This window comes from Temnothorax americanus, unplaced genomic scaffold (assembly GCF_048541705.1).
Source record: "Temnothorax americanus isolate GAGA-0224 unplaced genomic scaffold, ASM4854170v1 Scaffold1, whole genome shotgun sequence".
Lineage (NCBI taxonomy): Eukaryota > Metazoa > Arthropoda > Insecta > Hymenoptera > Formicidae > Temnothorax > Temnothorax americanus.
This window is the reverse complement of record NW_027509230.1, coordinates 6,633,274-6,658,467: the sequence shown is the minus strand read 5'-3', so window position 1 is coordinate 6,658,467 and position 25,194 is coordinate 6,633,274. Positions and strand designations below refer to the sequence as shown.

Here is a 25,194-nt window from a genome sequence, read left to right as displayed (position 1 = left end):
AGCAGCTATATATGCTAATATATTGTTGCCATTTTGCATCAATTTCTAACGAATTTCATTAATATAACATTTGATGAAACTTTTAGTTATAAAAATAATTATAAGATATATCTATAAACATAAAATTATATAGCAGAATCAATTATATAAACATATATAAAAAAATTCTATGGCATTTAGACACTTTATTCTTACAATATAAAGTGGGTTAATGAAACGCATGAAAAAGAGTAGCCTAAGATCTTTAAGAGGATCAAGAAGAAGATTACATCACGGCCTACCCCATAAAGGCTTGAATTAACTTTTGAATTAACTTTTACGCGTGCCTTGACAATTTTAATGATAACTGTGAGAGAGAGAGATAAAGAGAGGATTCGTATTATTGCTCTTTAGGGATCAGGGTCTCTCGATTCTGTGACAAGCTGTACTCTCCATCTTATAATAACAGAGGCCTACCCTTCCTTGAATGCCAGCCTTGTGTTTTCCACATTCTCGTGTCTGCAGACACCGATTAAACTAGGAATCTAGTTGATTCGCATAACACGTTATACGCCTAATTATTTATATTTAAACGCTGTCCCATGCCTCATTTAGCATAAAAAGTTATATGATTTAAGAAATGTCATTGGCATCAACAATAATATCTTTTTGTTAATTTTTATACTTTCTCAATTAAACAGAGAAAGTTTTATATATATTTGTTAAAGAATTAATAATATATATAAAGATAAAAAATATAATGTCTTAAATTTATTCTTATAAATTCAAATTATTTATAATAAAATATAGCAAAAATATGCATTTATATTTTTATTATATACATATATTCTATATATGGTGAAACATTGTTTTCCACCTCTATGGGCAATAAAGGGATAGTAGACTGTAATCTGTAGAAACTCTCCCGTCTTTCTCCTCGTCAGTCCTTAAAGTCGTTTTAGGGGAAAACAAGACATTTATAAACACCCACCACGAGATTAGATTTGTTAAGATAATGAGGCGCCTGGTTTAGCGAAGAGTCTCTACCATGCCTACAACTATCATCCTGAAGAGCCTGCAACCACGGTTTCTCCTTAATCTCGGATATGACCTCGCACGGGAAGGCGGTTAGACCATTGCAGGATGCAGACTTGGGGGAGAATACATGTGCTCACGAGCCTTTCTAACAAATTCGCCGAGGTGAAAACTCGTCGTTATTACGATTGTTGCAGACGTTACTCATAGAAATACATTGCAATGCGCTTCCATTTAAAATCTACGTTTGCCAAGTGTGAAACTCTCGCATTAGCTTAGTTTAGAAATTTTCTAAGTAAAATGCGTATAAAACATGCCTGCCACGAATTTAAGAAATTAAAAAACTTTGATTGTAAATAGAGCAAAATGTATACCTACTTATTGTAATCGTATTATTATTATATCATTTGATATTCCGCGTAAATCGAATTTCGTTTCCAAGCTCCGCGCAAAGAGGGTGACAGAACGAGAGCGTGAGGATAAGGCAAGAGAGCTCGCGAGTCTATGGCCCTTGAGAGAAATGTTGTACCACGGTCGATCAGAATTTATCCTTACTGCGATACAGGCAGCCGTCGCCGGTGTCGCGTTATTTCGGCATCGGTGAAAAAAACATAATAAAATTTAACGGTCCGTCAGGCTGCGGTATTCCTGCTCCCGGAGCAGCCAATAAATACCGGGAAACAAGGCGGCTACAAATCTCAAGATAAACAGGAGCCCGTATTTTTTCTACCCCCTTGACTTCCGCCGCGCTCTTCACGCTTTCTCCGTGCCCGTGGAAAAAGGGGTCTACGCACTGCCCTTTTTACATTCCTCGTATGAATTATTAGGTGGCCGGACTTAAGGGGTGGACATACCGCGGTATTTAATTTTCACTCCCCATTAAAACAGGACGAATTTTTCCCTAATCGCATCCCTGACGATGAAAGTGCGGTCGGCAGTTTGTCACCGACCCTTCGTACTGTTATCAATGTATTACCCACGCCTCGTCTCAGCGAGTCGTACATTAATTTAGAGAGTTTGGCTTTTCGACGTGATTGCTTATCGAGTAAGAACATTTGCGGATGTGCGTATTAACGAGACGAGCGATCTTCGATGTCGGCGAGACGAGTATTACCTTCGATGTAGGAGACGCCAATTAAGAAGGATGGCGAAGTTGCGAGCATCGAGAGCTAAGGTCTAGCGACTGCCGATGACGCATGTGGTGGAAAATACTGGAGGCAATCTGTCACGCCATCGACGTCCCACGGGCGCCTCTACTTCTCTCCTTCTCTAATCTCCTTCCCTTATTTTTCTCGCCGACGAATGAATATCATACTACAAATTATATAAGTAATCCCGTTCGTTTATCATGGAAAAAGAAATACTATCCTCAGGATTTTAATATTAATAAGCAATTAATGTAGTTAATTGAACAATTATTTTAAATAATTATGTTTAATATCTGAAAAAGTATATTTAATAATTTAATCGAATGCGTCGTGCTTTCATGTTCACTATGGTAAGATTCGTAAAAAATTTCAGCAAATATCGTGTGTAAATGAGCTGCCCTGTAAGCAAGGTCCTTTTGAACGTAACTGCCGTCTTCTCTCTTTTCTCGGTACACGCACACTGAATATATGCCTCTCTCATCTCTCGCAGTCTTTTTCTTCCAGCTCCTTCCGAGTATATGGCTGATTAAACGTGCAACTATATAACGTAACGCAAATATACTGGCCCCGGGCTCGCCTTGGCTTTCCTTTTTCGGCGTTTCTCATCCCCGAATGACGGCAGCCCGGAGTCGTCCCGTTCTCGATTCCACCTTTCGACTCTCTTTGAATTCCAACCCCGGTCACTTGACGGAAATATTTATCGAGGGTCTCCGATGGGGCTCTCCCCCTCCTTCGTTGCCCTACTGCTTCGAGCTAGACAGGACGACGACAGGGCGAGACGCGGTTCCACGTAGTTCACCCCGATACCTTTCGTCGGAGTTCCCTTCCACGACTATCGCGCTCGTTCTCACTCTCGTGAGTTCTTTGATCCATTTTACGGAGTTTGTTCGGTACGGATTATTTACTCTCTTAATTACATTTCGATTCTATCTCTTCTCATCTCCTCAATGTTCATTCGTCGTACGACTGAATGACTGATTGTCGGTTCAGCCTGCTTTTAATGCGTAATCGAACTATGTAAATTTCACATCACATTATATATATGTACTTATTTTATATCCTATATAATTTATATCCTATCCTACCCTAGTAGATATATAATAAGAACAACATCTCTCTTGTGAAAACATTGCGTATAAAAATAACCGTTAAGAAATTGGCATTTTAATATTTTTTGCCAAATGAAGCTTTGTGAAATGATTATTAGATAACACTCTTACGATGTTCTATGGCTAAAATCAATATTTTTTAAATACACAAATAAGCAAGTGTATAAGTATTGTATTAATTCCGGTAGGCGAGGTTTGTGATATTTCGACAAAATGATGACATTTTTATATTCTTTGGTCTTCTCTCATCTTTTCTCGGTCCACGACGGCGGAGAGCGAGAGCGCCAGGACCTGATTTACATTTCTTTCTTTCGTCGACATAAAAATTCCGCGGCGATAACTTCCTTTGTTCCACCCTCCGTGGTCGCGGGAACGACCGACCCCTGCGGCTCAAGAACTGCAGGGGGTACCGTCGTAACCGCGTCTAGTTCCTCGTCCATATTACATTTTTTTCTTAATTAAAGGCAATGCACACCTCTTGCTGGCAGACGCGAATTATCTCTTGTCGTCGGCCGCGATGAAGAAACCGAAACTTGCAACATTGGCAAAATAATATTTTTAATGTAATATCTTAATTTTAGCTCGTTTCGTTGGCTCTTTATTCCCTCATTTGATTTGCGAACACGAGCCTAATATTTCAATAATTTAATATTTATCTAATGTGTAGATGCGAGATTGTCTATCAAATGTAACATGTAACATGTAATGTAGTGTACAATATATTGTACTATAACTACTTACATATAAAATAAAACTTATACACACACAAAATAAATAAAATATTTAAACATTTTAATATTTTAAAGTTACTTCTATTATCGCAAGCGCGCGCTTATGTGTGTGTACATTATAAAAAATGAATAGTTTTTATATACGAAAAGTGACTTATTTTTACTTTTATTACGTAATTGTTTTGAAATGATTTGTACGTACAACGTACATATATTATGTATGAGACAAAATAAAAATAACAAAAAAACTATATATGTATTATTAAATAATGTAATAATTGAACATTATTTGATTTTTTTATATTATAATAAAAGAACGATGTACTTCTATTGATACTGTTGACATTGATGAAACAATTACTTTTTCTCAGATATCTATATTCGAAGAAATGAAAACATGTCACACGATCTGCCTGCGCATCACGTTCGTGTTAATTAAGATTCAAACGCGAATAAATGATGACGACAATTCGTTAGACTCGAACATCCTTCTATACGACATTACGCGAACGTAAAGTTCAGGGTCCGGTATAAAATGCCAATCGTCCAAGCAGCTTGATCGCTTTTTAAGTTGGATGATAATTACCATTATATTTTCGCGGAGGTTTCGCAATCGTACTTGAGAATTGCGTTGGAAGCGCCCGAGAACGACGATCGAGCGAATCGTAACCGTGCGACGTTTCGCAACTTTATACGTTCCTGATAATCTCTCGGAGAGCTCCCGGACGGTTATTCGCGGCGGTCGTCGGGATTTATGAAATGGCAATAAAATTTATATGACTCGGTGGATCGTTAGGGGTGCGGCTCGCTCGTTCAGATTGATGTCGGTTGCGCTGCGAGTCTGGTCCACTCGCCCGAGGCTACGTTTGTTTCTCCCTGCGATCGTCCACGCTCATTATTAATCCCTTGGAAATCGCGACAGTCATTTTATAATCACCGCGGCGTGTAAAATAAAAAAGAACAGTATCTTCTATCGGACATTTTGTCGAATCAATTCGAATTTTATACATTAAATAATAATTCGCCTTATGCGTTAATTCACCTTTTTTTAAATTTAATTTATTGCATGGATTGATTTTCATGCATGTATAAATTTTATATGTGCATTAGTTCTAATCGTATTTTTTATCAATTCAATTTCTCATTGATTAAACTGAACGTGTAATAAACTTATTTAGTATATATGTGCTGATCACGTGCGAAAAGAATTTATACATATATTCAAATATACGCAGAATTATATATACATATAACTATAAAATAAATGAAATGGAATAAATCGATTATTTCGAAATATTCGCGCGAGTCTTTATTTTTACAAAATTATAATATATGATTTTATGTTCAATTAAAGATATCGCCAGATACTTAGATTAGATTGATAATTTCGATAAACGTTTTTTATATGAAGTATTCAGAACGAAGAATTTAGCTTCTATTAATATTGATTTTAATCGTCAATAAATATGACCGAAAGAGTTCGCGACGCGTCTCTTCTGCATAATCTTGCTTTCCCATCGTTTGAGCTCGAGCAGAGAGCAGCGAAAAAAATGGTGCTTCTGATAACTCACTTATGCAGTGAATCACGCGTGTGCTCTGCCGAGCATGATGCCTCGAGGACATGTCTGCTCTACCTGTTGCTCAATTCCCCATCGACGGTAGCAAGTATCGCGCGAAGAATTCGACGGCCTCTCCTTCTCCGTGCTTTCTCCCACCTATCGCGACGTGGAAGAATTCGCAAGCCGCTAAAACAACTGCGATGAATTTTCAGAAAGTAAAGCAATCTTCAAGAAACTGCCGACGTCGATTAATCGTAGTGTCACGAATGACCGTATTGCGTTCGTTTTGTTGCAGGTGGACGATCGAGTCAGATCACCGGGAACATCACGATGCCTGACCGCTACTACCATGTCGCTTTCCATCTCGCCCTCTAGCCCCGAAGAACCTGTTACGCTGTAAGTAATATGTATGTATATAACATCACCCACAAATTTCAGAGCCGCGTCTGCTACGTGGTGCTTCAGATATTATCAAGATGGACGATATCAACATCTCTATGATATCTATCTCTGTTAGGATAGCTCTGATTTCCTTCTGCTTGTAGATAACAAATTAGAATCGAAGAGACGCGCGTCGAAATAATACTTTATGGATCCGTATACATAGACAAAATAAAGTTTATCTTGAACATTATCAAGGTTCTTTGCAAAACAACATAATAATGATAATTTATTATTTCTGTGATGCAACAACACTAAGCCTAAATGTCTAATTTTTTCTTACTTTATTAAAATGAAATTTTATAATCTCTGACGTAAAAACATAGCTTAAAAATAAATAAAACAAACACGATAACAAATAAAGACATAATCTTTCACTTGAAATCTTAAATATTATATTTATTAGTGTATTATCGTGTGTGACATGAAATATTTCACGAAAGCTTTTAAAAGAAATATTAAAATTTATATATAATAAGAAGATATTAATTATATAATTTGTTATGTACATAATGAATAATATAGTGATTCACCTCTCTATGTTATCTAAGAAAATTAAAAGTCACGATAAATGTAGAGGTGAGATCTCGCGATCTTTATGCAGTTTCCTTTCCACGGTCCAAAAAGCCACTCAGACAAATTAGTCCTGCAATACAGCAATAGTGTTCTCGTATGGTGCTACACCGCCTGTTATCGGGTGTTTCTTTTCTCTTACTGTCGCCGGCTTGGCTTTGCAAAGCACCGCATAGATGGTAGGGTCGCGCAGAAAAACGTACGGGGGGAGGGGGAGAGAGAGGTGATATTTATGCCAGTTTTTTATTGCGCTTTAGCCCGAGAGAGCAGAATGGAAACAATATGTCACCCCAGTAGGGAAAGCAGGGTGGTAGCGAGATGGGAGAAGGAGGAGAGGCTGTGTGAACTTCTTGTAGGTGGCCCGACCGGCGGGTACCTAACGTTAATACTAACGCCTCCGCTGCGCCGTACTAACGCCCTCCAACCGACGTCATGATTTTAAATGAACAACCCCCGTTTCTCCCTTTTGGCCCGAAAACACGGGCGAGCGGTGGGATTACTGCCGCGCATTTTGCAGCACCGCGTATTAAGCGATTTTTGAATTTGTTTGCTTTGTGTTTTTATTCCTATCTCGAATTATTCAGCGTAATTGATTGGCGCAGCGTAAAAATAAAAGTGAGTTTTTTTTTCGTAAAAAAATAAATAATTGTAAACTTCAGGCAGAGTGAGTTAAAATAGATAATCTTGTTTGCACAACATGAAGAGATTTTAGCTTTATGTAATAGTTGAGAAAATAATTAAACAACTGTATAAAGGTACTACATTAACTAAAGCTTGATAATTGCAGTTTTCTGTATATAGATAATTTGAAAATTTTTGGCGGCGAAAGATGATTAAATGGCTCATGTTTCTTCTGGAAAAATTTTATCGCACCTTATATTTAAAAATACCAAATGCATATACCGAAGACGTGCAGATACCGAGCAACGAAGCAAAGAAAATGAACTTGCGCAGAAAGAAGAGGTTTTGCGTGCATTCTCCGAGTAAATATAGACCCAACTATGTAAATAAATCTCGGGTAATCTCGCGGCAAGACCGAAATATTCGAGGTCGGACAATTTCCGGCGGTTCTGCTTATCGTTCGGAAGTACGCGGAAAAGAAAAGGAAAAAAAAGAAACGAAAAAAGAAGGAAAGGAGGGAGGATTCGTTATTCGGGGTCTCAAGAGTCATCGGATAAGTGCATATCGATTTCTCCCTATTGGCGAGGGTCGGGCCGTCGGTAAGATCGAGGCGAATGGGAAAAAAAGAAGGCGGTAAAAAGGGCAAAGGCTATAAGTAACGGACCGTCTGGTGGAAAGCGCTCGAGGGCGAACAGTGATTTAGAGAAATTAAAACTTTAATTCATGTTCGGGTTCATGGGGGGTTGTGTCCTCTACCTCCTGCCCTCTCTCCCTCCCTGCCCAACCGCTGCTCCATCCCTGTGGCATTCTCTGTCCCCGTCGATCGACCGAAATCCCGCTCTGCGCGTAAATTGGCAAGCCCAACTAGTGCTCGTTTTGCTTTGCTATTCTCGCGGCTCTTTTGTATTTTCATTTAAATACTAATCCCGTATTACATATAAGCTTACATATCACGAAGCTATATTTATATGTATCAGGGAATACGTGAGCACACACACATGAGGTAGTTTAAATAATTTACATTGTTTATAATTAGTTATTGAAATAATTTCTCTATTGAAGTTGAATTGTGATAAAAATTATATTAATCACTTATTGGCGGAACAAACATATACTTTTCTATAAAAATTATGGTCTATTAAATAACACAATTGGTAGTCTGTAAAATATAAAAGAATGTCTTGAATAATGCAATAGAAACGTTGTTCAGCAAATGTAATAGCTACTTGTTTATCAATCGCAAGTCTGTGCAAAATTGGATGATTTATTATAACAAGAGGTCGAGCGAGCAAATGCTTCAGAGTTGATCATCCGTGTCTAGATATGATTATTATCATTCTGATTTAAGTTGCACATGTATTTTACAGCATAATAATGCCAGACGAATAAAAATTCAATATTGCTGAATAAAGGAACGCCATGTATACTCCACCGCTTATATAATGTACACTCTTAAAGCATTTTCTCCCCGAACTGATATAAATTATCCATAAGCTCTCTTCTATAGATATTTTTCTGAAAATGTATTGGTGCCCATTTGCTGACTCCATAACATCGACGTAGTTAAAAAGTCATTGCCATGAATGTAATTTATGGAAATCGCGTTTTCTCGAATTTTGGTATTGATTTCAAGTAGAGTATCTTTGACATAATTTTAAATTTAAAATCTTCAATTTAATTTTGTTTAATTAAATAGTATTTAATTAAAGTTTTAATAAAATGTGTTGACTATATATATTGACGTAATTTTATTATATCATGAAAAAAATGTACGATATTTAACATATTTTCACACTGTCGCTTTATATATAATATTGTTACTTATAATATCATGAAGAATTCTAAAAAGCAACGAACTCTCGTAGACAAAAGCGTTGTGATAAATCTGCATTTCGGAAGACGTCCTTACAAACTTTTATGAGCCATGCAGGATACAGAATATGAGGAAAGGACGTACCCTTTATCTTCCTTTCCCTTGGTCCGCTGTCCCTCTCGTGGGTTCTCTCTTCGTCCGTCCTTCTTCCCTGCTCTTCTTCTCTCTCCTTACCCCTGCGCGCATCGCACTTTGGCTTTTAGGGCAACCTCCGCCTCCAATAAATTCCCATCACCAGCTTCCAGGTACGCCTTCGTCGAGTAAATCATACCGTAAGTGAATCCGAATTGAATGCAATGAGTAAATATGGCTCTCATATAACGAAAGGCAACCACGAGTGTCTGGTAGAAACCACGACAACCTATTTCTAATCCAAGAGGAACTTTATTTGCCATACTGTATTGTGTAATTGCAATTTAAATTTATTCTCGACACCTTGCGTATGCATTTTTTCTCGCTAACGTCATTTTTCAAGGAAATTCAAACTCTTTGCGTCTCTGTATATGTATATATTTCGACTATATTTTTCTTTATTGTGCGACGCGAATATGGCCGATTTACGCGTGTTTTCGACGCGGGTTTCCGCCCGCATGTATGCGTGAATGCGAGTCAAGGAGCAGCCACACACACACACACACAGTCGGTGGAAATGCATAAATACATGAGTCGCGGGGGCAACGAGGAGCGAAAGAGGGAGACAAGCTTGGCCCGCATATGTAGCAAGCGACTCGTACCTCGTAATAACGTGTGGATAGCGGCTCTATCGTTGTGAAAATATGGTCTTTCAAAAGCCTGTAGTTTCCCCTCGAAAACGGGCACGGTTTCGCTCGCTGTCGAAAAAAGAGCGAGAGGACACATGAGAAATGACAATCTTATTCTACAACTTTCTGTCACTAACTCCGTTTCGCTCAACGATTCTATTTATGGTGCAACTTTCTTTGTTACCACGCCGTAATGATCTCCACATACATATTGTTACTTTTAGAAATATATTTTACAAGCTTTATGTTAAAACTTTTATAAAATTGTAATTTAATTTACAATTTGATATCTTTTACAGATGTGCGTAAAATTAAAGTAATAAAGAATACGAGTCTCTCCCATTGATGATGCTCAGTCTGCTGTAACGTAATTGGCGGCGGCTTCGCATAGTCGAAGGACAACCATTAAATTTTTGTGAACGTGACTCTCGAGATTTTTCCTAATCCCATTGCGATCGACTCGATTAAAAGTCGAACGGCATCGCGGAGGAGCGAAACGAAGCGATTGGACTGCGTCGCAAGAAGCGCAGAAACTGAATACAAGGGGATGACTCTGCAGGTATTAGAGAGGCGAGATTCGCGCATTCCCGCATTACTGTCACGCGAGTAATTACGCACCGTCGAAAGCAATGGTGCGACGGGCGGTGGAGATATGGGTGGATGCAGGGACGAAAGGCGCAGGGGGAATTAGAAGGGTTGCTGTCGCTGCGCCATGCGCCACTGGCTCGGCGTCTCCCGCGTTGCGCGATTCGTAGCCAACGGGAGAAACCAGAGCTAATAAAAGCCCACAATTACCTCCGGTTCGAGCCATTTGTCTTGACGGGCGTCTCATGCCCGATATAATTCACCCTGGCAACAACACATTGTTGCCTAATGAGGTGTAAAACATTCCGAGATATCTGGCTGTCTCGGGCCGCGAGGGCGGTTTCCGTAAAGGCGAATTCACGATATCGCGATAGCGCTTTCCTCGCCGCACTTTTGCGCTCAGTCCGATTCTTCTCTGTTTTTGAGAGAGTCCTCGGAATCTCGACGAATTTTCCCGATCCGCGTACTGGTCTTTCTTCGAGAATTACTAACATGAGAATTGATCGGAGGACAAATTTTTAATAAATCTTAGATTGCATTCGCAAACAATCTGAGAATTGACGGAATTTTTAATGCAAATTTTTAATATTTTTTTTATATAGGTTGTATCAGATACGCATGATGTTTTATTAGCCATACAAATTTATTGAAATGGAAATTACTCTACGAAAATCCATGACACAACTTAACTCTCGAGAGTTGAAGAGAATTGTTAACTTAAACTCTTAATCATTTAGATTAGATAATTTTACGTTAGGTATTCATTGATATCAAAACAATTCTTTATCTTTTTAGTTCAGTTTTTAATATTTACAGCTAAAGAAATGTCTCATCGTGAATTGAAATATCCTATAAAATTTTATGAATATTCTATAAATGCGTTTCGTCAAATATAGATAAATTGCAGACAGTTTCGATTGTTCCCCCAGATTAATTTCTGTCATCGGTTTCGTAAGTTACATCGAGATCCACCGATTCGAAGCGTGCTTCGCGTTCCTAGTACTTTTCATTCCGAAAACTTCACAGGATTCAGCACAAATCATACAGTTTGCCGGGCAATATGTTTGCTCGTTGCGCTGCGTATCCTTCCAAGGTTTCTCGCCGGCGCTGTATGGAAGGAACGTGCCCCGTCAATTCGATTTAGCCGAGGGATGTACTACGTGCCCTTTTCACTCATTCTCACTCCGTCCCTTGACCATTTCCGCTCTCTTTTTCTCTTTGTCTTTATTTCGCCGAAGCGGCAGTGATTTGCTGCGATAAAGCCGCATCGACAGGCGACGTACGTGTATCGCGTGTCGAAGGACACGCTCCTTCTTTCCCAGCACGGACCCTCTCTCGGCTGCGCCCTCCGCACGGCAAGACCGATCGGCGAAGAGTTTATGATATATTTGTAATCATGTTACCCGGTACGCGCGTGCCCTTCCGTTACAACTGCCTCTCGTAACAAACGGCCGTGAATCTTTTTTCACCGTACATATACGCGCATACCGCGATAACGCTTCGTTAGGAAGCAAAATTAGCATTTTTCCTATATGTTTCTACACATGCACGAAATTCCGTGGGGACTATTATTTTTTATATAGCTGTACATTTTTTATGTATTGTAATTATTATCTATTCTTTGTTACATTTTTGCAGAATTTGTAATATGCAACATGCTAATGATAATTAAAAATAGGGAAATTTTTACCTTGCTATGACATCTTAAAAATTATTCCAAAGTTAAATTTTATAACTTTTACATTTATCTCGATTTCGATACTTCACTCGAGACCTCACTTCAAAATTCAAATTTGATATGTCGCGGTAATGCTTGTAATCCATCTTATTTATTACCTAATTTTAACAATACGGACAGCATTCATGAGGAGAACGATGTTTAAATTCATTGACGTGCATTGCCATACATACATACAATGTCACGAAGCGTACTGCGGAGGGAGGGTCCTCGAGTTTTAAGGGCCGTCATCAGTGTGAGGCTCGAGAAATTGCATCGTAATCCAAGAACGGCGCGAGGCGAACCGCTTTTCGGGGAGGCAATTCCAGCTACCCGTAACAATCTGGCGGCGGCGTCGGTGGAGGCATATTATTATGGCTATAGTCCCGGACAGTTTATTCCAGGTTCGTTTCCAGATTTACTGCCCTCCTCGTTTTGCAGTAAGAACTCGCGACTCGCCGCGACTCGCCGCTTTAAAATCCGGCTGCCTTGAATCGCATGAGACATCGCCCGCATGAACTTTCCGTTAACATTTTACGAAAGAATTTAGAAATACTAACTATAATACACATTTATACGATAGTATAAAGTTCTGATGTTACGTTGTATTTAAAAACCTTACAGTAATATTAAATACATGTTCTTATATCGCATTCTCTTTTCTCTCTCTCTCTCTCTCTCTCTCTCTCTCTCTCTCTCTCTCTCTCTCTTTCTGCTTATTGCAAATAAAAAATAGTACATTGTAAACTAGAATATTTTATATATATATTTTATATATATATATATATATATATATATATATATATATATATATATATATCTTCATGTTTTGTTAATTTTTTAATTTAGACCTCAGAATTATGTGTAATAAGTATTTCCTCTACATATTTTTATCTGCTGCAATTAATTGAATTATTTTAAAAAAAAACGATACATGAATATTTCTTTATTATCCATTGCATTTTTGTATATTTTAACTTATATATAATTTATTATAGAATAAAAACAGCTATGGCTACTGCGTGCTATGACTACAGTTAAAAAAGAAGAAAAACATTTTAAATATTTTTTGTCGAAAGTAGAAAAGATAACATTTTTCAGTTATTGGATACATGTAAAATTCATCAATGTGAATCTCCAAACTAACTCGAATAACGTTGTCCTACGTATAAGAAGCGCGTATACACATACTCTGGTACTTGTCACTATGACATTATCGATCCGATGGCACGGTCGGACGTCGGTTGGTCCGAGCACAGTCGCTTCTTACCAGCCCCCTCGTTCCCTTTATCCCTTTCCCCGTATACCCGTCTTTGCCGCCCCCTTTGCAACCCTTTAAGGTCGCCTTTCCAGCGGATATCAGCATTAAACCCCTGGGAGAGAGAGACGTGATGTCCTTTTCAATTTCTCCGTCGCCTGTGGGATGAGGATAGCCAAGAATGCGAAGCTTTGGAACGGCTCTGAAGTTTGCGAACTCCATCATACTTCCGCATTTTCGCATATGATGGAAGATCGCGCATTTTTTATGTCAGTTACGCGATGCAGAAATTGTCCGTCCGTGTGCGTGTGTTTGATTTGAAAATGATCCGGATTCATCACGCGGGCTAGACGTGTCGGGTACGTAGTTACGAGGTCTTCTTCTGAGGTGCGGCTAAACTCAGAAAAGACGAAATTTTATAAACAGAGAGGCGTAAGAGAACGGTCGTTTCGCAACGGCGCAGTCGCCGGCTTTCGTAACTGCGAAAATTTGCGGCCTCCCACCGCCAACGGGCTCGCTATAAATCAGTTGAAATTTGTTATGCGCGGCACGCAGATGGTTTTGTTATATGAAAATATGTGCCGCGCGGGGATGGTGTGTAAGTATCCCTCGGTAAAACACGTCCCTTATATCCCGCGCGTACCCTCGGCCCCGGTCGCCTCGCCCCGCTTCTTACACCCCCCCAGACAGGCCCGAGGCGTCATGCTGTTCCGCGCTCTCTTTAATTACACCCCGAAACCGGGACGCGTGACGTATTGCCGTGTGGCGAAAGGGACAAAAAAGCGACCTCGACTTCGAGCTAGAATCGCCGATCTGCAGCCTCGGTCGTTAATCAACGCCTCGATCGGCGATACTTGATGTTTCCAGAATACGTTTCGTGCGTACGAGTGAGAATTACCGCGGAAATTGTAGCTGCGCACTACTATTTTCTTAATTTTTAGTTTTTATGCACCTTCAACTGATCTACAATGAATTTTTTTTAATATCTGTAACATCACATCTTTCGTAAAACAATTTTGAACCTCATGTATTTGCAGATTAAGAATTTTAAGAGCAATCTTGAATATTTTATCAAAAGATTTATTTATTGAAACTTGAGTGCGTATTGAGTTTTTTCTAAAGAAGGTTGCCCTTGAAATTTGTTGATTCGCTGAAATTTTAGGAGATGTAACTTGAAGGATTTATTGGAAGAAAGTCCAGCGATGGGGAGGGGCCACTTAAAGCGTTGGCCCGGTCAGCGCTAAATATTTGATCAGAATTCGATTGGTTTAAGACGTCAGCCGGTAAGCGAGGGTATGCTCATGGGACGAACGAAAAGAAAAAAAAATAGGAAGGAAAGAGGAGAAAGCTCGACGAATGGACGGACAGTTAGTAGCTAGACGACGACGGAGTATTCCCTCGAGCTGAACGGCAAAATGATGTCCAACCAAACAGCTCAGCTGTCCCGGTCACAGCATTTTTCTCTTACTATATCAACGATCTAAATCTGCTTTAAAATCTTTTCTGTCGCTCACTCTCTCGCTCCCTCCTTGTTTTTACCATGCTATAGAAAGTAAAATGACAACGGCATCTCGAAGCGATCTAGAAATAAAGACAGTTCCGATACCGTTAGCTTCAGACTTATAGAGATGATGCAACTTAAAAGACATACTACTTGCATCGTTAATAAAAAAAAACACGTTTTAAAACGTTCGCTCGCAGACTATTATCATTTTATTCCATGTATCGCGGGAACAAAGTAGTAGAACAGCGATAGAATATTGATTTTTAAATGAACTTAAATAAAACTTTTTGTCAATATAATATTTCAACATCTTAGGCGTAATCTAATCGTGATAAGTTTACCTTTGTTCAGTTATAACAATTAAATTCATTGCCGTTTTCATGCGCGAGTCGTTAGCAGCAGCGAATGAGGGAGGCACAAAGGTCGAATCGCAAAATTCATGCGAATCCACGTGGTGCCAAGTGGGGTGCATTAGCCAAGTTCCCCATTATCCACGCGTGAGAGACCCCTAAATTATCCGGCGCTCGCCTAGCGCCGATCTCGCCCACCCTCGCACGTTGGCGAGAAAAAGACGTATGACTGCCTTTTCTCGAGAACACCCCCCGACAGACTTCAGGACTGAAGCTACTAACGCGTGATTTTCGCAATTGCAAAGGAACTCGCTACGTATCAATATATTTACGAGAAGAACGTTCAGACTGTCGTTATTTTTGTCAAGCCTTGTCCATGATTTGTCTTCACAATTTATTCTTTCGATTACGCCATTAATCTAATAGACTGACTTGAGGGACGCTATTACAATATTATACTTGCTAGCCAAAAACACTGATATCTTGAGAGTATAGCAGATCTGATTCGCTACGCCTTTAACATAACTGCATGCTAAAGAATTGAGATTCGTCGATAATTTGTCTAATTGGGGTTTAAGAAGAATATCAGAGGACTGACGAAGGACATTGAAAACAGAGAACCGAGGAAGATCAAAGAGAGAAGAAGAAGTGGATCAAGGACAAGAAGGAGAGAAAGAGAGACAAAGAGATTGAGAGAGAGAGAGAGAGAAAGAGAGACAAAGAGATTGAGAGAGAGAGAGAGAGAGAGAAGGCGAGAGACAGAATCCGAAGAACCGCCAGGAAGATAGAGAACGCAAGTTTGGGCTATCTCTCCGAGCACAGTTCTAAGGAGCTTCCTTTAGACTTTAGTGACGTGATGTCGCCTAATCCTTGCAAAGGAGACACCATCGTCCGCCTCGAGTCATCGTGTTCTGTTTAACCATCTTCTTATGACCGCACTATGGTCAAAAATTGTTAATTGATTGACGAGTACATATTTTTTTTAATTACTCACATCTATCTCAAAAAGTTTAATAAATCTTGCCCAATAGTATACAACTGTATAAAGTATTTAGATTCAATTTTAAAAATTATGCCCAACATACTACGTGATACTTAATAACAATTAGTATATAAATTAATGTATATTTACATTGCATTTGTTGTTAAAACTTATTTCTCTTAAAAGTCTTTTGTTTAATTTATATAAATTAAATTAAATTATTACAGCAAAAAAATATACGTTACTATTATAACTTTGTCTTTAATATAACTTAACTTATTTTATAAGAAATCTTAGGTAAAACGTGTTAAAAATGTTTTATGTTGTTAGGCAGGGAAATTCCATATTATTCGATAGCCATAAAATTCAAATCACTATAACGAACAAAAATTTGAGCGTATTTGTTACCTCACGAAATATATTAAAGACGCTTGTAGCAACTTCCGACGGAGACTTCGACGATGTTTTCTTTTGCGAGAATTTAAAGTCAGCCACATCTGCTGGATTATTCACTCGTATTACAACTATGCCTGCTTTTTAATTATTCTCCACAAACCGTAAGGGTCGACACATAATTGGTGGGTGAACTAGGACGAATCGATCCCCAAATCGAAGGGATTCCAGCTCTTTCTTGCGTCATGTTTCCTCCTTTCCCCCTTGTCCGACTCGCCCTTACCCGTTCCACTATCGAAGGCCAGTTTCAAGAGAGCATTGGTCCGCAAAGAAAAGTGATAATGTCTTAAGCCGCCGGTGCGATTTAACTTCCGATTTTGGACGAGGGCACTCCCGCCGTCCTCCCACCGCAATCCATAGCAAGAGTTCGTCGCTCTAAACTCCCGGCTACGTGGTCTGAGGAGGGTTTAAGGTTTAAGGGAAGCTTTCTCATTCCTTGGGATCCTAGGGAGCTCCGCTAAGCGCTGACGTTGATCCTGCTCTTCTTCTGCCTCCGCTAGCTCCAGGAGCTCGGGTTTATCTAATTCCAGTAGGTTCCTCCTATCGCTGTAAACCTTACAAGCGTACCAAAGGGTGAACGTTGTGCAGTTAAAGGCCTAAAGTCTTACAAGTCATCAGAAAGATAGGCAATTTGCTAGTTTGAAATAATTTCTAATCGTTAAGACATTCTGCTGAGATATTTTCTTAGATATCAAATTTAGGCTAGACGGTGAAAATGGGCAATATTAAAAATACTTATTATTAGTTATGTAATTTATAATTTCGGAATTTTTGCTCTTAAATAACTATAAATGCTTTATTTCTTATGCATATATGCGTGAGTACTGTTTGACGAAAAATTTGATGCTTGCTACGTTAATATTTGTTTATATATTTGGAATTATGTACACTATATTTCACCACAACATCGAATTCGTAATGACTTTCGAGATCTGCCCAAGTACCGTCTTATAATATCGCTTATCAGAAATTCTATGAAGAGAAAATTACAAATCTGCTATAAGCAAAGTTATTCATGTTCAGGCCGACAGAGATTTCACTTTTCCTTTGAAAATTCAGCTGCGCAAAGAACTCGCGAGTTGTGAAGGGAGTAGATCCGCGAGGTCGCTGGCCGGGACCAATGTTGCTCGGATTCCTAAAGCGGCAAAGAGAACCAGGTAGCACGTACATACAGTGGCGCGTCAGCCCGAGGGATAGCGGAGGGGTAGTAGTACATATATCTATATACACATATATATATAATATATGTACATGTGTATATATGTACATGTATATTTGTATATGTAGACGCGAGTGGATATAAGCGAGAGAGGTGTACGAAGCACGTACCTCAACACACTGGAAAAGAGAGAGAGTCCTAGGTGTGCACCCAGGAACCGTGTCCCCTTCTACGATAACCAAGGCGGGGGTCGAGGTGAGCAAGGGGGATGTGCAGAAGGGCTGGGAATCGTGCTCCAGCCGAGCTCAAGGGGGTGGACAGTGCGCAGAACCCGCCCCCACCTTTCGCGACGAAGCAGAAGCCGTCGACTGCCCGCGCAAGTCTTCATCCCCTCCGCGGGCGACGGAAGATCGCCACCCCCGAACGAACTTAAACATAGCACAGTAGCTCGCGAGCACCTCGTCTGAAAGGGCCCATCGCGTACACGAGCCGGACTTGTGTTATCTATATATGTATGTATATATATATGTATACATATACATACATATGTATATATAGTTATATATATATGTATATATATATTATATATATATACATCGGCGGTTTGTCAAGCGCGCGTGTCTTCACTGTGTGCGTGCGCGCGTGCGTGTCACGCAGTGCTTGTCTAAATATCTCGAATCCGTCGCAAGAACGAAGCAAGATAGAGTGTGCCCCGCTATAGAAAAAGATAAATAACACGAACAGAGCCAAGCGATTGTTCACCAGGACAAACAGGGAAAGAAAGAGACAAGGAGAAATACAGACGCATCTCAGCTGCATGATTCTTCGCAGAATGATTCTTCGGATTCGTGGCCACGCACTCGACAATCTTCGGCGGATATCAGGTGAATTCTCTTGAGAGATAGACCCTTAGACTTTGAACGCGCTGTTAAGTGTAGATGACGAAGGGAAAAAGAAAAGTGACCTGTGGGAGGCGCTGGGGATCCTTCTCTAACGAAAGAGCAGTGCGGATCCTGAGCGAGATGGATTATTTTTCTCGTTAGATTGCGCCGGTGTTGAAACCGACGATTTTGCACTCGTGTACCGAACGCACCTCTTGCGTCTCTTGCGCCCGCATGGCAGAGCAGACTTGCTGATCCTCTGGAATTTTTGTGTTCCAGGGTGGAACTGACCAGCGTGCCGGGCGGACAGAATGCGATGGCTCATCTCAAAAAGCGGAAGCTGGAAGCAGAGTCGGTTACGCAGAATCCTAAACAAACGCAGCAGCCGTCGCAACAGTCGCAGCAGCAATTGTTGATCGGCAAGAAGGGCCTGCAGACGAGCGCGCCGCAAGAGATGGAGATGACTGACGCGGCGACGAAGCGGAGGAGGAAAAGCGTTCGTGATGACGATGCGCGAAAGATCGACATCGTCGTTGATCCCAACAAAAACATACCGTTGCCCCAGAAGAAGCGCGCGTTTACATCGAGTAACTTGGGTAGTCCTGCCAGGAAGTCGAGCAAGCACAGCGAAGAACCCGAAGACGACGAGACTCTTATAAGAGAAACGGAAGCCGCGTTGAAGAGTCTGTCAGGTAGCTGGCCGGGACCTAGAGGATCCTTGTATCAAAGAGGCAATTCGGACGAGGATAGATACGAGTCTAACTTTGAGAATCTCTTCGAGGAAAAGAAAGAAAATCCTAAATTGTCGCCTTCGTCGATATCAACGTCTTCGAGTGCGAGTAACGACACCGGTTGTTCGTTGAAGGACGTGATAACTCTTCGCGGACAACAGGATCGATCGGGTAAGATGCAACAGAATAAACAGCAAGAACATTCGAGGCAACCACAGCATCCGACGAAAATTAAGAAAGACCTGGACAATCTGTTGAAGATAGAAAACGAATGCGCGAACATTCAGTCTCAAGTTAACAACGTTAATCAGAACGAACCGCCGAAAATTAGACCGATTTCCGTTCGCTCGTTGGCAAGCAAAGAGAGGAACGAGAGGAACGTGGTGAGCGCACACATCGACTCTCAGGGAAGGCAGTCGGACAAATATTCCAGATACGATCCGCCGGACTTCAACGAGTTGGTCGATGATTCGTCCAACGAACTAGAAATTGACATGTCGGATCCGGCCGCTGACAAGGACGAGGGCGATCGGGACAGATCAAACGACCGGGAACGGGATCGGACATGCAAAAACGGTCAATCACCTCAAAATATTAGTAGGCAACAGCAGCACCAACCACTTTACACAAACTATCAAAGACAATATAACGATACTAATATGAAAGTCTCATCTACGGGGACTTCGTCGTCCTCGTCGCCGCCAGTGAGTTCTCCATTCTCGGCAACATCTGCCTTCAGGCCGCCTAACACGGATCATTCGAAAGCATCGTGCCGCAGCTCTTCGTCGGTCCCAGTAGCCTCTTCGGCGATTCCACCGATCGGTCCATATCCAGCCGCCGCTACATTCGTGGGATATCCGACGCCCGGACCAACGATGCCGGCGCCGCAGCCTGTATCCGGGATCTCGCCCGCGACCGAGAACAAGCACTCGTCTTCAGTGTCGCTATTGCAGCTGAAGTCAAAGGAGGAGAGTCATCATGTGACGACTCATGATGTAACTAGCAATTCTGTGTCTCCTAGCAAGAGCCCTACCGGCGGTCCACCTTCCGTCACGAGTCCCGATTCCTCGAAACAATACACGATCCTTCAGCCCGCAGGGGTGGGCTCCAGAGCAGCCAGTGCGATTCAGGATATCGCGAGGGAAGGGGTGGTGAGTGTTGCCGCTGTGAGCAGTTGCACCGCCGCGAGCAACGGCAGTGCGAGCGACGTCAACACCGCGAATGCGAACGGCAACGGGGTGGTCGGCAATAAAACTACCAACGGGAACAACGGCTCTAATGACAGCAGCAGCACTGCGAATCCTGCCGGGAATCCTAATGCGAACAGCATCGCCAGTATAACCATTACGACCGTGTCGACGACCACCACTACGTCTAGTCCGACAGTCGCTGCTGATGTGCCTTCGGCGAACGGCCAGCAGGACAATGTCATGAAAATGCCAGAGAGACCCGGCACTTTCGACAGTAGCAGGCCGGGAATGTCTATGTCTCCGTCCAGTCTCGGCAGAGGTGAGGATTTCTTGTCTCTCGCGTTGTGAAATGGTATATATCTAAATTGATATTAATGAAACTAATATTGTGTTCTGTTGATTCATTATGATGGAATTATTTGCAGACATTTTTCTGAATTATAAATCCGACAAATAAGAAGTTTCAAAATTATAAAATAAAAATAAATAATATATATAGGAAAAAAAATGTACTACAAATTAATATTGCTACTGATACTGACGCGATTGCTTTTTTCAGTCAGATAAGATATGAATTATATTTTGAAAAATATTGATGTTTAAGTTTATACTAATACTACAATAATATCAATGCAATCGTTCGTAGTTACTCAATTTTCAGTTTTCTGAAATACTTTATCAATTCTCCGAAACAATAGATATCTCATTATTTCGCGATTAATTTTAATGTGAATAATTAAAGTTTGTTAAAATATGAAAGATCTTGCTACGACGAAACATTTTTTCTTGCCTACATATATTGAAGTACGCCAGTTTTGTAAAGAAAATACATACATTACGAGCATAAGGGAAAAGTAAATACAAACAATGCAGTTTCCAAATTAAGATATACCGCACTTTAAAAATATTTTAAAAAATTAATAGACTTTTGAAATTTCTTTGGAATATAAATGCGCGCATAAAAATTGGAACTCTTTAAATTATAGAGATAGTAATCGTAAGTCGTGGTAGGGTTACCGCTCGTGTGTTATACGTTACGAGAGGGGACAAAAGGCATTTTCGACTCTCTTGGTTTCGCTGTTCCTCTCCCTGTCTCTCTTTCTCTCTGTCTTCCTCTCTCGCTTTCTCTGTCTTGCTCTCTATGAAGTTAGGGGAGTTAGGGCAGCACAGAAAATCAATAATTACGAAGCGAGGGGTGATGACTCAAATGCTGAAATCAAGGTCTCTTCGAGCAAAATTATTCTCTCTGTATCCTATGATACAACCACACATTCTACACATCTCTTAATTCTCTTTTACTCCTTTTTTATTACTCAAAATGCTTTGGAGATTTGAGGAACTATATTCTAAATAAGCGGTACTAGAAAATACTTCGCAAAGTAACAGCGCTTTAACTGCATTGAAATGCCTTCAATCGTCAATAAACGGTCAATGAAATTGATTTGGTGATTAGACGCGATAAGTGTAATACACGAAAGAAAGGCAAACCGCGATCTTTCTTCTGAGAAGACTTAAAGAGTCAAAGTTATCGCGCGTTAGACTGTAGATTCGCCATGGTGTGTGACAGGTGGAGGTTCGAGTGCATTCCAGGGTCTCAGGGCAGCGAAGACACGACGTGTCTAGTCGGGGAAATTTGGGGTTGATACCACGTCATACGTATAAGCCGCAGCTGTCAGCGGCTGGAAACGTGACTAGCATCCCAGCCGCTTCAAGCCACCTTATTACCACCCTGCGCTTGGCTGCCTGTCCTCATTATCCCCTTAACGTTTTCTCCGGCCGGTGGCTGCGAAGATGATCGCTTTCAAGAATTCAATCTCTCGTGTTTGATTTCGCGTCTGTAGCTCGAAAAACGCACGAGGAATTAATTCTACAAATAATCGTGATATTTTTTAAAAATAGAAAATACAAATAATGTTCAAAATCTCGACTGCTTATGTAGACATTGGGTAACTATAATAGTTTGCTCGGTTGCGAAATCTCAGATAAAACTATACGCCATGATAAATGGGCTCGATTAAGCGCGCACTTATCAGCGTGACGGCGATACAGTCGTATCGGAGTCGGTCAAGTTGGGGTTTTAATCAAAAATCTCTATCACCCTTTCTCTCTTTCACTCTTTCCTTTCTACTCTGCGTTTCCCTCTTTCTCTCTTGCCGAGAGTTGCTCTTGATCTCTTCGATTTAGCGTGACGATCGCGTGCGCTGTGTATTTTTTTTTATTCGCCGCACGCTCACACGCAGGCGTGTATAAGGGCGTGTTGACACGCCATAAAATCGCTATCGGGAAATCCGTCGGCCGCAAAAACCACCCTTTCCGCGTCGAGAAAGATCGGCCGCGCGCGCGCGACGGGGTCGAGTCGGCTAATAAAAAAATAAACTGCCCTGTAACTCAATTTTACGCTGCCTTTGCGACCGCACGCATAAAAAGGACCTTTACTCGCGCGCGAGGGCTCTACCCTCCCTTTAAGGGCGCTGCGCGCCTCCGTGTGTAAATATCCACTTTGTGATTATTCCTCGCGCTGTTCTCTTTTTTTAGAACCTCCGATCTTTTCCTTATCCAGCGTGTCCGGCATGCGATTTAGCGCAGGGAAGTGTCGGATGACTATTATACGCATCGGGTATCTCGTACAATCGTGCAATTTTATATCGGTTCTACCAGAGAGGTTCCTATATAAAACCACTTACGATCTCGTGCGATTGGATTTACATATTGTATTAAACTTGTCGCTACGCTTGCATCGTGCGCTGTAAAGTAAATAATTGCTCTTGCCAGAGTAATCGAAGTTTATTTCAAAACACGTTACGCTATCCTGGTCAAGAACTCAATGTCATGTCAAGATAAATGTTGTAGGAGTAAGTGACAGCATCGTACAATCGCGTGTACTAAAGATATCCGATGCACCTGGATTCACAAGGACACCTCATAACACGCGACTCAACGATTCTTTTCATTCTTTGAAAATATGAAGACGTTTTATCATGCAATTAACTACGTAAACGAAATGATACATTTTGTAAGTATTGGAAATTAAGGGATATCGGATACTGTTGAAGCTGTTCGTATATTGTGCACACTGTAAAATAAATCTTAATCATACGTTAATTATGTTCCTTCGTATCTTATTTTATTTGGCGAGAGTAATATTTAATTATCGATGAAGATAAAATACTGAAAATACATAAATTTCAAGTAAATAACGCGCAAATAAATCCAATTTATAATTTAGAGTATGAAATGTATAGGCATTATTATCAATGTGCACTTTCGTCCTGGGGTTAATTGACTCGTGTGAATATTCATCCATTACACGTGAATACTCAATTGCGCTGATTAACGACTTTTGACGGCGAATTAATAATTAGCGACCGTCGGGCGCTCAATTCTCCCCGATTATCTTGACGACGGCGATGATTTTTCGTGGCGCCGAACGCGAAAGTCTCGGCGCGTGTCGCGCAAGCTGGACGAAATAAAACAATCCCGGTGTTTATATACACGTCTACCCCTTCCGCGGACCCCTCACGTGAAATGGCTACAAAATAACACAATTACAACACGACCACGGGCTCACCCTCGGTGACCGGCGCTCGTCCTCGTTCTCACCCCTTGTAATCTCGCTCTTTTCTCTCTTCCCTCCGATTCTCGTTGCTCCATTACAGCACCGTTGCAGGGAAAAAAGAAACGAAAAGAGAGAGAGATTTGCGATAGAGGGAAAAGAAGGATAAGATCTATAAGGGGAGACAAAGAGAGAGGAGAGATGGTGAGAAAGAATGAGATAGGAGATAGGAGAAAGGTAGGAACGGAGGCAGGCCTGACCGACTCGTTACAAGTCTATTCAGACATATCGGGAAAGAACAGCGCGTGCCGGTATTCATTTTGTTGACCGGAACCATTATCTGCCCCTTCGCTCGTTTTTTTCTCTCTCGTTCTCTTTCTCACTTTTTCCTTTCAACCCCAACTTCAGCCACCGACGTGGCCGCTTTAAAACCTTATGGCTAATTTATTAATCCTATACCAGGGCAACCGCTCGCCCTCAGTTATCCGGTAAACCTTTTTTTACCCGGCACTAATTAAAAACCAGGAAGCTTCAGCGATCCTTCCTCGAAGTAAAAATAACACCGATTTCCTCTATCGCGAATTTAATAAGATTCGTGACGCGTTAGTTTGATGCCCTCTGTGCTTTAGTATATTTTGCAACAGGACCCACTTTTATTCGAAAGAGCAATCGAGCAATTCTTTGACTTTAATCTCTGGCAAACTCTGAGATTTCGAAACAAAATTAATCCGCGGAGTTTCTTCTCGAGGAATTACGCAGGGTTTCGAACAATCCAGACGGCGTGCGCCGTCGTTCAACTTTGAAACTCGGGGAGCTTCGTGGTCCGCAAATAAAGCATGCCGCTAATGACGTCACGTATCGTAATCCAATTTATGGGGAGGTGGGCGGATGGTGCCGCTCGCCTTAAGAAAAAGGCGAACACCTAAGTAGGGATCGACTTTTCTTTCTCTATCCATCTTTCCCGTCGGCTCTCGCTCTCATGAAACGCGAAATGACGACCT

At 41.0% G+C, this 25,194-nt stretch overlaps 1 protein-coding gene across 10 annotated transcripts in view; it reads left to right on the top strand.

Annotated features, from left to right (window-relative positions):
* The window catches only part of LOC143895660 (uncharacterized), a 281,499-nt gene that overhangs the window by 232,504 nt on the left and 23,801 nt on the right, over positions 1–25,194 (top strand). For 8 of the 10 annotated variants that reach the window (XM_077402963.1, XM_077402959.1, XM_077402955.1 and 5 more), the window contains 2 exons: positions 5,857–5,957; positions 18,999–20,959. In XM_077402963.1, coding sequence (XP_077259089.1) covers positions 5,857–5,957; positions 18,999–20,959 — 2,062 coding nt within the window. Of the gene's footprint in view, positions 1–5,856; positions 5,958–18,288; positions 18,723–18,998; positions 20,960–25,194 lie in introns of those variants that run through there. The other 2 variants (XM_077402996.1, XM_077402992.1) reach the window with 2 other exon arrangements.